The sequence below is a fragment of the Syngnathus scovelli genome, chromosome 12, assembly GCF_024217435.2.
Source record: "Syngnathus scovelli strain Florida chromosome 12, RoL_Ssco_1.2, whole genome shotgun sequence".
NCBI lineage: Eukaryota > Metazoa > Chordata > Actinopteri > Syngnathiformes > Syngnathidae > Syngnathus > Syngnathus scovelli.
The window spans coordinates 13,240,880-13,253,676 of NC_090858.1; the positions used below are offsets into that span (position 1 = coordinate 13,240,880).

Genomic DNA, 12,797 nt, shown 5'->3' on the forward strand with positions numbered 1-12,797 from the left:
CGCACTCGCGCACGCCACCCGGTTCAAATTTTCTAAGTGCAACGCACAATGAGATGCATGAGAAACGGCCTTGGTTACCATCACATTTGAAGCGATGAATACGAAGTTAAATTTTATGACTCTGTGTATAAGTCGAGGTCGATTTTTTTCGGTCGATTTTGGATCGAAAAAGGTCGACCAATACACCGGCAAATACGGTAATTGAAACAATTCCTTAAAAATCCACAATCAATATGGTTTCTCACACCCAATATGGTCTTTGAAAAAATAGGTGGAATCAGATTCCTTTTGAAATGTGACTATGATCCAGAAAAGCTTCCTTTACAATTATCAGACTTTCGTCAACAAGTTCTTTTTTATTAGAGACTTATTTTCAAACACCTCACAACACACCAATTTGGAACAATAGGTATAGTTTGATTCATAGAAAATCTGTTATTATTTCTGAATGGTTCTCTAGAGGAGTATGGGCTATATCTGACTTCATGGATGAAGAGGGCGGAATCTTGCATCATGCTGGTTTTTGTGATAGATTTAAGATTTCTCAAAATAAGTACAAACAAATGGTGAAAACATTCCCATTTGTCAGGCTAGGAACAAGGAGAGGTCTCGGATGCAGAGTGACCAAAAAAATAGGAATTTATTTTGACAGGCTCAAGCCGGCAAAAAACAAAAATACCTCGGAGAGAAATCAAGGCGGCAAAAATAACAAAATAATTCTCGGAGCAAAGCGAGAATAAAAGAGTTCTTCACAAAAATAGACAAGGTATTCGAAAGTATCTTTCAGTTAACGTGATAGCTGGTCCACCTGACGAGACACGATGCACTGGCACAAGACGCTGACTAAATACACACAGAAGGGCAAGGGCACAGGTGCAGACAATTAGGAGCAGGGAAGACAATCAGACTGACGCACAGAGGAAGGGCCCACGATCTGAAACGAGAGGAGTTGCTTATCAAAATAAAATAGGAAGTGACAATACAACAAAAAAGACAAGACAACAACAACCCACGAATCATAACGGCATGACATATCCCCCCCACTAGGGCTCCAGATGGTTGAGTCTGGTTCAGCGTGACGTGGTGCGCCCCGAGGAGCGAAGATATGGCCACTGATGTGTGAGAGAGTGCAGGTGCGTTCCTGGATGCGCGCTGCCTCTTCCATTCCTGTAGTTGATTATCCGTGCGAATGGCTAGGGCGATGAGAGTGTCGAGGTTGGTGGGGAAGTCGAGGGGGATGAGTTGATCTTGGATGGGCCCCGAAAGGCTCCTGAGAAAGATATCATACAAGGCCGTGGGGTTCCACCCACTTTCCGCGGCCAGAGTGCGGAAGCGGATCGCATAGTCCCCAACAGACTCACGACCTTGGGTCAGCCGGCATAGCTCCCGAGCCTTCTCCCGGTCTGAGGAGATTGGATCGAACACCATGCGCAGGGCCTCAATGAAGGCGTGGAGGGAATGACGTGTCAGTTCAATCGAACCCTAGGGGTTCAGTGAGTCGGCTTCAGGGGTTCGGCAGAGCTGGTATGTCATACCCTACCTTTTGACAGGTTAGAGCTGTCAAAAACCAAAATTACCTCGAAGAGGGAAATCAAGGCGGCAAAAATAACTAAATAATTCACGGAGCAAAGCGAGAATAAAAGAGTTCTTCACAAAAATAGACAAGGTATTCGAAAGTACATATCTTTCAGTTAACGTGACAGCTGGTGCACCTGACGAGACAAGACGCACTGGCACAAGACAAGGGGAAGACGCTGACTAAATACACACAGAAGGGTAAGGGCACAGGTGCACACAATTAGGAGCAGGGAAGACAATCAGACGCACAGAGGAAGGGCCCACGATCTGAAACGAGAGGAGAGTTGCTTATCAAAATGAAACAGGAAGTGACAATACAACAGAAAATACAAGACAACAACAACCCACGAATCATAACGGCATGACACCATTATCCCTGATTAACATGGTTAAAAAAGATAAAATGAACTCAAAGATAACTCCATGTTTGAGGCTGCTACATGTTAATGGGATTGATTTTTGTCATGATAATTGTAACAAGTTTATTAGAGGCTGTTTTTTTTTTTGGAAAACTGGTTTTCTGGTACATTGAAACGTGGTTATATTTTGAAAGACCAGCTCAGGAAATATAAAAGTGATTAGATGCAAGTATTTGAAATTTCCGGTCCCACCAAAAACAAAGGAACTCCAATTTAAAATTATCAATAATATTTACCCAACCAAGAAACTTTTGAAGACGAAATTTAAAATGGATGTAGGGAACTATGTTTTTTTGTGAAGGTGAAATTGAAGATTTAGACCTTATTTTTTTGTGGTGTGAGTTTGTACAAAGGTTTTGGCTTGACTTTCAGTAATGGGCTTGTTCAAAAGGGTTGCTCTTTGTTTCTCTTACTATCTCTGATGTGAAATATGGCTTTTTTCATAATGGTAAATCATATTTTTTATTAACAATATTATTTTGTTGGCCAAACAATACATCCACAAATGTCGCTTCTTTAAAACGAGACCAAACTTTCTCCATTTGAAGAATATCTGAAATTCTATTTCAATTTGTTAAAGCTTATTAACACCAAGAATGCTGTAAAACTGACCTCATTTATTGAAAGGCTGTCTCTGCAAGACAGGCATGTCCAAAGTCCGGCCCGCGGGCCAAATACGGCCCCCGGTCAGATTTCATACAGCCCACAGCTTCGGTCTTATGATATACTATTTCTGGCACTGTCAAACTGAATAAAAAAAAACATGAAACTTGAAACTGTAATTCCTCCTATTACCAAAGGGTGGTAGCACCACCACTCTCCCCTCATTTCTGCCATGGCGACTGCAAAAAATACGAGGAAAGTTGACATTGAGGGCCGTCGCTTTCAAGAGAAATGGGAATTACAATACTTCTTCACTGAAAATCAAGGCAATTGTGTTAATTTGCAATTTGTAAGAAAATTGTCTTGTTTAAGGATTTCAACCTAAAGAGACATTATCAGACTAAACATGCTAACACATACGACAAGCTAACAGGGAGTGACCGCGCTGATAAAATGAAGCAGATCCAAGCTCAAGTGGCATCACAACAGCGATTCTTGACGCGGGGCTGCAAGTCAAAAGTAAATATTACTAAAGCAACCTATGAAGTGGCCATGTTGATACTGTTGATGTTATAAACCTGTAGACATGACACAAACTATTACTTTCTGAAAGATATTGTAAATGACAAGAGCAAAATTCAGTTGTTTAAAGTTTTAATAATAACAGACAACTTTGCATTACTTATAACTCCCGTTTAAAATTTTCATGAGGCAAAAATCTTTTTAAATTCATGTAAATTTAAGGTATTTCATACAGTTTGTCCAATAATATTTGACTCTTCAGATGAATGAAAGGCAGAATTTGTGTTTTTAGAGTTGTTCACATCTGCTTGAGTGGCTTATATTTGGTTATTTTGTCATTAAAAAAATAAAGATAATTGGAACAATGAAATTTGTTTTATAACAGTGTGTATTTGCATGAATTTTTTGTAATTAAAAAATGTCATGAAAAAACTGTTGGCCCCCAGGCCCCTTCACTTTATCAAATCTGGCCCTCCTTGCAAAAAGTTTGGACACCCCTGCTGTAAGATATTTGCTTTGGCTGTATATACTCTGTATTTAAGATGCCTAAAATGTGTTTTTAGTTTTACTTTTTTTTCATTTTAGGTTTTTTTTTTTTGTGTATGCTTTGGTTTGTTTGTTTTGTGTTTATAGGTATTCGGGATCTCTTTTTTTTTTTGTCGGAAAAAAAAAAAAAACTTTTCACGCCGCCATCTTGTAAGCCCCCCGGAAGACGCCACATCCTCTACCATGCGTGACGTCAAGGTAACGCCTCCGTTTGGGCGGAGTCAAGCGTTTCTTTCTTTCCGGTCTGTAAAAAAAATCCAAGCGGGTGCGTTGCCTTGTGTGTTTATACGCCAATTTCACAGGTAAAACTGTCCATCCACATCAGGAGTAATTTTATGTAAGTCCAACGCACGAAAGAGCTATTAGTCGTTTGAGAACAGCTGGACGACCACCACCCAACAACATTATGTCGACGGGCCCCGGGCGCACCAGCACGGTGACGGAACCGTGGGGGAGCTTTGACGACCACCTCGTCCAGGTAGGCTCCGTGTCGCCGTCGTCAGCTGCTGGAACGTCTACGAGCACTGTGTGTGTGTGTGTGTGTGTGTGTGTGTGTGTGTGTGTGTGTGTGTGTGTGTGTGTGTGTGTGTGTGTGTGTGTGTGTGTGTGTGTGTGTGTGTGTGTATGCGCGTGTGCGTGCGTGCGTGTGTATACATTAACAACATATTCAAGACTCAAGAATTTTTATTCGCCATGTTTGGGCGTGCCAAACAAGGAATTTGACTTCGGTACATCACAGCCTCTGTTCAACATTTAGGTGACTAACAACACTCAGGACGTGTGAAAAATGACAAATATTCTCAGACATTCCCTGATCTTAAATTCCCAGGAGGGCAAGGGAAAAACTCAAAACTCCAACTAGGGGAAATGAGAAACCTTGAGAAGAGACCACAGATGGGAGGATCCCTCTTCAAGGATGACCAGGCTGCAATGGATGCAGAGAGGACACATAGTACAAATAGTGTAGACCAGTGTTTCCCAACCTTTTTTCATCCACGGCACCTTTTCATTGGAAAAAAATCTCGAGGCACACCACCAACAAAAATCTGTTAGGCATTACACCAGCTTCTATAATAAAATTTGTTGTATTACGAAAGACGTTGTGAACGTGCTATATAAATATAGTCCTATTCCTATGTATGTACAGAGAAAGTGGAATAATTGAATACAAATAAATAAATACACTAGATTTTTTAAATTGTATTTTTTTAATAAAAGTGAATTTTTTAAAAAGGTTTTAAACAGTGTAAGGAATAAACTATTGAAACTGATTGTGATTAAAATCCAAAATAATCAACCCTGACTTTAACTGTTTTAGACTAGCCCTATAAATATTGCGACGATAAGAACAAAGTCACGTTTTAAGACACTGCTGTTCTGGTGTGGCAGCTGAGTGGTGGTCACAGTCAAGGTGTCACGACTTGACTGAGTATTTTATGTTGGTAAAAATGAACAATCCAGATTCTCCGATTGAGCTACATGCTGGGATTTCCATCAGTACGCAAAGGCACCACGGTTATCAGAGCGTTACTGTTATCAAATGCACACAGCAGCAAACTAAATATGTGGGGATGCAGAACAATCAGACCGACACAACATGAAATCTCAAGATTCTCTGATTAGCCATGCATGCGCAATTAGTAAGTGGATGACCAGGCCTTGCGCTAACTGACCAGTGATTTGGCAATCCTTTTTACAATGTGCTCCGTAACTATTATTAGACAATTTCCCACGGCACAGCCGAATATCTCTCATGGCACACCAGTGTGCCGCGGCACAGTGGTTGGGAAACACTGGTGTAGACAATTCAAAAAAGGTGTGGGGAGCAGGATGTTATTGCACAGCAGTGACTCTGAGACTCTAAGAGTGGTGTGAGTTCATCAGAGCAACAGCCTGGGGGAACAAGCTGTCTCTGTGTCTGCTGGTTTTGGCGTACAGAGCTCTATAACGCCGTCCAGAGGGGAGGAGTTTCTGCAACCTGGGTGAAAGGGGTCTGTCGAGATGTTACTTGCATGTTTCCTGGTCCTGGACAGGTACAAGTCTTGGATAGATGGGAGGTTGATCTCAATTATCCTTTCTGCAGTCCTGATTGTCCGTTGCAGTCTGTGCTTATGTACATATGTACAACAACAAGAATGTATTTACATGAGCAAAAACCTATCAGGGATGAGATCTTCCGCGGATCCGCAGATTTTCGTGTTTTTTCCGTCGGGAGTATCATTTTCGTGAATCGTGTAGATCCGTTGACAAAATTGTTTTATATGTGCGGGGGGGGGGGGGCGGCTGGCAGCAGTATTGCGACAACAGCCGCCTTATTTTCGGCAGCATTTTGGCGCTACTTTCGTCACATCATTTGCCTACTCATTTGCCTAATTAGCAAAGGTTTTAGCCAGTATGGCGAATGTTTTAGAGAAAAAAGACGAGGATTGTGCCAGGGAAATAGACAATGGGGGCCTGTGGGCCCTGTGGCCCCCAATAGGGGCCTGTGGCGCCTGCATCCCTCAATGGGGGCCTGCAGCCCCTGGTCCCTGCGGCAAGTGGGGGGGGGCACAGCCCCCCCAGTGGGGCATGCGGCCCCCAGACCCCGGCTACTTTTCAGTGTTTTTTTTCATTTGCCATTCTCATCACTGACATATGTAAACTAAATTTTTTTAGTTTTATAGTGAAAAAAAACTAAGTAAAAATAAAAAGACAAAAGAATTACGACCATCGGTGCAGCATTTGAAAAAAAAGGCCTTCACGACGCTGGTGAAAGCACGCAAAAAAAATGTTTAATTCCTCCTTAAACGTGCATTTTCGTTTCGGCATTGTTCGTACACTCGCTGGCAAGTGTTAGAGATTTGCTCACTCCAACTTATTTTGCAAGAACCACACAGGAGACAAGGCAAGTTCTTTTAGACACCTGCAGGTGGAGAGATCACTCGCTACAGGAATGAAATCTGGAGCCTCTCCCAACTGCAAAGGCATATTTATTAAGAGAAACAAAGTGGGGGTAAGAGTAGGTTGAACAGGAAGGCCTTGTGCTCTAGTCAAAACATATCAGGGGATGTTTTACGACCTTGTGGAGGATGGGACAAGGTAGGTTATTTATTACCGGTTGCATTCCAACATAATCATACGATAAGGATAATCTGAAAAACCCTAACAGCAAGCACTCACCTACTTCCTTTGTGTGTGTACACAATCAGCAAGGTGGCTAGATTTGAGGTGAAGGGCTTGACTTATTTGCGAACGATTACAGAGAAACCTGGATAGAATCAAATGGAATGGAGTGGCAGTTCTATTGACAATATACTGTACATGTGAGGCAGTCGAACAAAATCCCGGACAATTTTGAAATTCCCCCCGGACATATTTTTGGGGCTGAAAAGTAGGACATCTGGTCACCCTAGTGTGTGTGTGTGTGTGTGTGTGTGTGTGTGTGCGTGTGTGCGTGTGTGCGTGTGTGCGTGCGTGCGTGCGTGCGTGCGTGCGTGCGTGCGTGCGTGCGTGCGTGCGGTTAGGCCTACAAAGTGACACATAGGGGGCTTTGGGCGCAGGGCGGCGGCTCGGCGGTCATCGACATGGAAAACATGGATGACACGTCGGGCTCCAGTTTCGAGGACATGGGAGAGCTACATCAGAGGATGAAGGAAGAGGAGGAAGTTGCGGCAGAAGCAGCGGACGACGACGACCAAGACGGGGACTTCTTGGGTATGAAGGGCTTCAAGGGTCAGTTGGGCAGGCAAGTGGCAGACGAAGTGAGTCAACCTTGCGCATTTTATCTCTGTGCCTTTTCACCTTTGGCGTGGGTCTCTAACTGGTGGTGTTGGTGTTGTGGTTTTGAGGTGTGGCAAGCAGGAAAGCGCCAGGCATCTCGAGCCTTCAATCTGTACGCCAACATTGACATCCTGAGGCCCTACTTTGACGTGGAACCCATTCAGGTGCGCAGCAGGTAAGGAGCCGCCGCCACTTGCTGTCTGCTGACATCCTTTCTTGTCATGTTCAAGTTGATTGTTGTGTGCGCGCACGCACAGGTTGATCGAGTCCATGATTCCTGTACGCATGATCAACTTCCCTCAGGTATGCTCACTCCCTGTGTCACTTGCAGCACACTGCTTACACACTGTGTTTGTATGTAGAAGATTGCAGGTGAGCTGTATGGTCCGCTCATGCTGGTCTTCACATTGGTTGCCATCTTGTTGCACGGGATGAAGACATCCGAGACTGTCATTGTGAGAGCCTCCCACCCCACCCCAAATAAAGGCAGCATGATGACACGCGCATGTGTTTTGCAGAGAGAGGGTACATTGATGGGAACGGCCATCGGAACGTGTTTTGGTTACTGGCTAGGAGTTTCTTCTCTGATCTACTTCCTGGCGTATCTACTCAATGCTCAGATCACCATGTTGCAAAGCCTCTCCCTACTGGTGAGACACAGCAGGCACCCAGACGCACGCATGCCTTTTATTAGGCGTGTCAATTGGCGGGTCTGGACCATTTAAAAAAAAACAAAAAAAAACGTCCCTTTTGTGTGCTCAGGGCTACGGCTTGTTCGGCCACTGCGTGGCGCTCCTGGTGAGCTACAATGTGCACTTTCACCAGCTCTTCTACGCCCTCTGGGTGGTGCTGGGAGGACTGTCCACCTTGCGCATGGTGATGCCATGTTTGCTTAGCCCCTGGGGGTCCGTCGTGGTCAGCCGCCGTCTTAGCAAAAGTGCCTCTTGTCTATCAGGTAGCGGCTCTGCTGTCCCGCACGGTGGGTTCCATGCCTCGCCTGCTGCTGTGCGCTACAGTTTCTGCGCTGCACATGCTCTTCCTGCTCTACCTTCACTTTGCCTACCACAAGATGGTGGAAGGTAGGCTTGCACAATTCAATGCGGCAAACTAGGAAATTATCTTCTTGAAGGTGGCCTCTTCCTGGTCAGGGCACAAAGAACCAAATGTTTTGACAATGCACAAGTGTCATTGGATGGAAGCTTGGCAGCAGCGGTTTCATCACTTGATACAATTCAGAAGGTGTCGTCTGTGTTTTGAGCTGAGACATCACGGATATCGACAAGTGGCTACGGTGACATTGTTTTCACTGTGAAAATTAGCCTCATCCAAAATGTTTACATGCGCAAATGTTTGTCACCGCGTTTTAACACTTCATGTCCGGGCACAGCTTTGGGCACGGCCGACTGGTCATCGTTCTAAAGCCATTGCGCTTCTGAGTTTGAGGTCACTCCAGCTAATATCGAGAGATACAGAGGTGTGCAAACATACCTGCCTGTATTTTCAATCTGCTCTGACCGGTCTTGTCGACTCTTCTCCAGGCTCCTCCGCAGCATTGTCTTTTGTCATCATGTCTACAACAATCAAAATGTTTATTTGCAGTTTTTGTGCGTCGTTCTCCTGCCTTTCTCTTTAGGCATACTGGACTCCCTGGAAGGATCCAATATGGCCGCCATGCAGCGGGTGGCCAGAGATGTGGAAAATCTCAGGGTCAATGCCACTGTCGCCCTCGCCATGTGACCCCCCCGCCCCACACGCACACAACACGTCTCCCACCCCTTCGGTCTTCTCTTCATGGTTGTCTTCATGCCATGTAAATATGCAATTTACTGCCCCTTAGTTACTTTGTTCAAGTTCAAGTTTACTTTATTGTCAAAAATCCTATGTAACAGGGTTAGCACAGAAGTTTGAAATTGCGTTTGACCAGTCTCCAATGTGCAGTTTAACTAAAAACATTTAAATAAGACATCGACATAAATCTCTTTCTTTCTCACACACACATACACACAACACACACACACACACACACAGCTAACTTACTCATACTGAATTTACAATTCTTTCTCTGACATATTCATTCACAACATAAACACAGACAATGCACACTTACCCATTGCAGTCATTCAAACACTAACATGCTGATAAAACATGTGCAATACTATACAATAAAATACTCTCACATTCACACACACGCACACACACACACACGGTGTGTAATAAGAGTATTAACATAATACAGACATAACACCCCCCCCCCACACACACACACACACACACACACATACATAATTTGGACTCCCTGACAATGTGTGTGTGTTTTTTTTTTTGGGGGGGGGGGGGCGCAAAGGGCTATTTTGTGACAAAACCACAAAGCGATGAAACGTGCAGTCAAAGCTGTTGGCCTGATCCAATGGACGTCCGACTGGAAAGCAGAAGGAGCGCCAGCTATGGTAGCCTCCCTCACGGGGATCCATAGGGTGACCAATTCATCAGACAAAGGCTATGTTTGTGTGGGACAGTGTGCGATACCAATGCATCAAGGTAGCATAATAGAACTTTCGAAAATATAAACATTTCTATTCTGCTCCTTTGCTTAAAACAATGATGTGCGGCCCACGGTCGGCCCACGTCTACGTTTAGACTGTCCTGACGCATTGAGTCATAAAATCAATAAGTAGTCCGCTGCCCTGCGCGCCCCAGAGCGAGCCACCGAAATGAAACTCGTCCTAACGAGAACGCGCACATGAGCCAGCGCTCATGATCGGTTGCGAGTGTGTCTCCTCCGTCCCTTCCCAGTTCATGCGCACACAGGTGTCTGTTTGATTGATTGAGTGATTGATTGAACTTTATTCATCCCACAGCGGAGAAATTCACTTGTCACAGCAGTGCATATGAGTGCAAGAATAATACGAGTGCAAGAATAAAACAAGTGCCAGAATTACAAAAAAAGGGTAAATAAGAGACAAGGACAAACACAAGTGCTGCTAGTAGAGACAAAACACATTCATTTTATCAGGTGGCATGCACGTTGTAAACTCTGACAGCAGAGGGAAAGAAGGATCTGCTTAACCGTTCCTTCCTACACCGAGGGTGCAAAAGTCTGCCGCTAAAGGAGCTGCTCAGGGACCGCACAATCTCATGGAGGGGGTGAGAGGTGTTGTCCATGATGGATTTAAGCTTAATCAACGTACTCCTCTCACCCACAACCTCAATGGAGTCCAGGGGACAGCCCAGGACAGAGCTCGCTCTTCTGACCATCTTATTCAGTCTCCCCCTGTCCTGGTCAGAACTGCCCCCACCCCAGCAGACCACAGCGTAGAGCAGGGGGCACCAACCTTTCTTAAACCGAGAGCTACTTCCTGGGTACTGATTAAGGCAAAGGGCTACCAGTTTGACACACACTTCTGAAATAGCCAATTTGCTCAATTTGGCTTTCACTGTGTTATTATCATTTCCAGTTCACATGTAAGTCTGATTTTAACAAGAATAGCAAAAATACAGTCAAACCTTGGTTTTTGACCACAATCCGTTCCAGAAGGCGGTTCGAGAAGCGAATCGGTCGAATTCCGAATCTATTTTTCCTATTACAAATAATGGAAACATTTTTAATCAGTTTCAAGACAAAAAAAAAAACAAACACCTTTTTTAAGCAATTTTTCATCCATCCATCCATCCATTTTCTGAACCGCTTAGTCCCCACGGAGGTCGCGGGCGTGCTGGAGCCTATCCCAGCCGTCATCGGGCAGTAGGCGGGGGACACCCTGAACTGGTTGCCAGCCAATCGCAGGGCACACAGCGACAGACAACCAATCGCACTCACACTCACACCTAGGGACAATTTGGAGTCTTCAATCGGCCTACCAAGCATGTTTTTTGGAATGTGGGAGGAAACCGGAGTGCCCGGAGAAAACCCACGCGGGCCCGGGGAGAACATGCAAACTCCACACAGGTGGAATCGAACCCGCACCCTCCTAACTGTGAGGCGGACGTGCTACCCAGTGCTCCACCGAGCCGCCCCGCAATTTTTCATTTGGGCATATTTGTCCGATAGCACAACTGCAGCGCACCGATGAACGCGCAACCGTAAACTGTAAAAGATTTACCGTAAAATTTACAGTAATTAACTGGCAGCAATTAACCAGTAAATTACTGTAAAAACATTTTACAGTAATTAACTGGCAGCAATTAACCAGTAAATTACTGTAAAAACATTTTACAGTAGAAGTACTGTATTTCAAAAAACAGTTAAATACTGTGATTTACAGTATTAGATGCATTAACTGTATACTTAAAAACAGTTAAATACTGTGATTTCAGTTGTATTTACAGTATTAGCTGTATTAACTGTATACTAAATAACAGTTAAATACTGTGATTTCAGTAGCATTTACAGTATTAGTTGTTTAACTGTATACTAAATAACATTTAAATACTGTGATTTCAGTTGAATTTACAGTATTAGATGTTTTAACTATACTAAATAACAATCAAATACTGTGATTCCAGTTGCGTTTACACTATTAGTTGTTTGACTGTATACAAAATAACATTTAAATACTGTGATTTCAGTTTACAGTATTAGTTGTTTTACTGCAGAATAAATATCAAATAAATACTGGGATTTCAGTTGCATTTACATTACTGGTTTATTAACTGTACAAACAAATGAAGCAGACATTTTTTAACGGTATTGTATATGGCAATTCCATGTCCCGCTGAACACCATGTTCAAACATAAGGGTGTCCATGTCCGCACTTGGCACCAGGACACCCTAGGCCGCAGTTCGATGATCGACTTTGTAGTCGTGTCATCGGATTTGCCCTCTCCGGATCGGGGATGAGATCCTGCCCCAAGTGGAGGAGTTCAAGTATCTTGGAGTCTTGTTCACGAGTGAGGGGAGGATGGAGCGCGAGATCGACAGGCGGATCGGTGCAGTGTCGGCAGTAATGCGGACCCTGTACCGGTCCGTTGTGGTGAAGAGAGAGCTGAGCCAAAAGGCAAAGCTCTCAATTTACCGGTCGATTTACGCTCCTACCCTCACCTATGGTCACGAGCTATGGGTCGTGACCGAAAGAACGAGATCCCGGATACAAGCAGCCGAAATGAGTTTTCTCCGCAGGATGTCCGGGCTCTCCCTTAGAGATAGGGTGAGAAGCTCGGTCATCCGGGAGAGACTCGGAGTAGAGTCGCTACTCCTCCACATTAAAGGGAAATGTGCTTTCGGCAGTTTGCAAACATATTTTTTAAGGTTGTGTTAAACTTATAATCATATTAATACAATATCTAGTATTGGAGTGCTCGTGTGGATTGGTGGGTGGCGAAGAATGTGCAGGCAAACTGCATGAACTTGTTTTCTTCGAAGTGTTGTGGAA

At 44.2% G+C, this 12,797-nt stretch overlaps 1 protein-coding gene across 4 annotated transcripts; it reads left to right on the forward strand.

The window, feature by feature from the left end:
• Positions 1-3,868: 3,868 nt before the first annotated feature.
• On the forward strand, positions 3,869-9,390 carry yipf3 (Yip1 domain family, member 3). 4 transcript variants are annotated; one of them, XM_049735291.1, is made up of 9 exons: positions 3,870-4,146; positions 7,172-7,408; positions 7,496-7,602; positions 7,685-7,730; positions 7,790-7,882; positions 7,946-8,077; positions 8,190-8,303; positions 8,383-8,506; positions 9,061-9,390. In XM_049735291.1, the coding sequence occupies exons 1-9, from the start codon at positions 4,075-4,077 to the stop codon at positions 9,162-9,164; spliced, it is 1,029 nt and encodes a 342-aa protein (XP_049591248.1). In that variant the 5' UTR covers positions 3,870-4,074; the 3' UTR covers positions 9,165-9,390. The 4 variants fall into 4 exon arrangements, with proteins under 4 accessions (XP_049591251.1, XP_049591248.1, XP_049591247.1 ...); XM_049735292.1 differs by having other exon boundaries at positions 3,872-4,146; positions 7,208-7,408; XM_049735290.1 differs by having other exon boundaries at positions 7,208-7,602.
• Positions 9,391-12,797: the final 3,407 nt, after the last annotated feature.

Excerpts from the sequence above, each read along its gene's own strand:
- yipf3 (XM_049735290.1), top strand. The coding sequence starts at position 4,075 with ATGTCGACGGGCCCCGGGCGCACCAGCACGGTGACGGAACCGTGGGGG. Across the intron at positions 8,078-8,189 it reads TGCAAAGCCTCTCCCTACTG|GGCTACGGCTTGTTCGGCCA; the intron begins GTGAGACACAGC and ends TTGTGTGCTCAG. Across the intron at positions 8,304-8,382 it reads GACTGTCCACCTTGCGCATG|GTAGCGGCTCTGCTGTCCCG; the intron begins GTGATGCCATGT and ends CTTGTCTATCAG.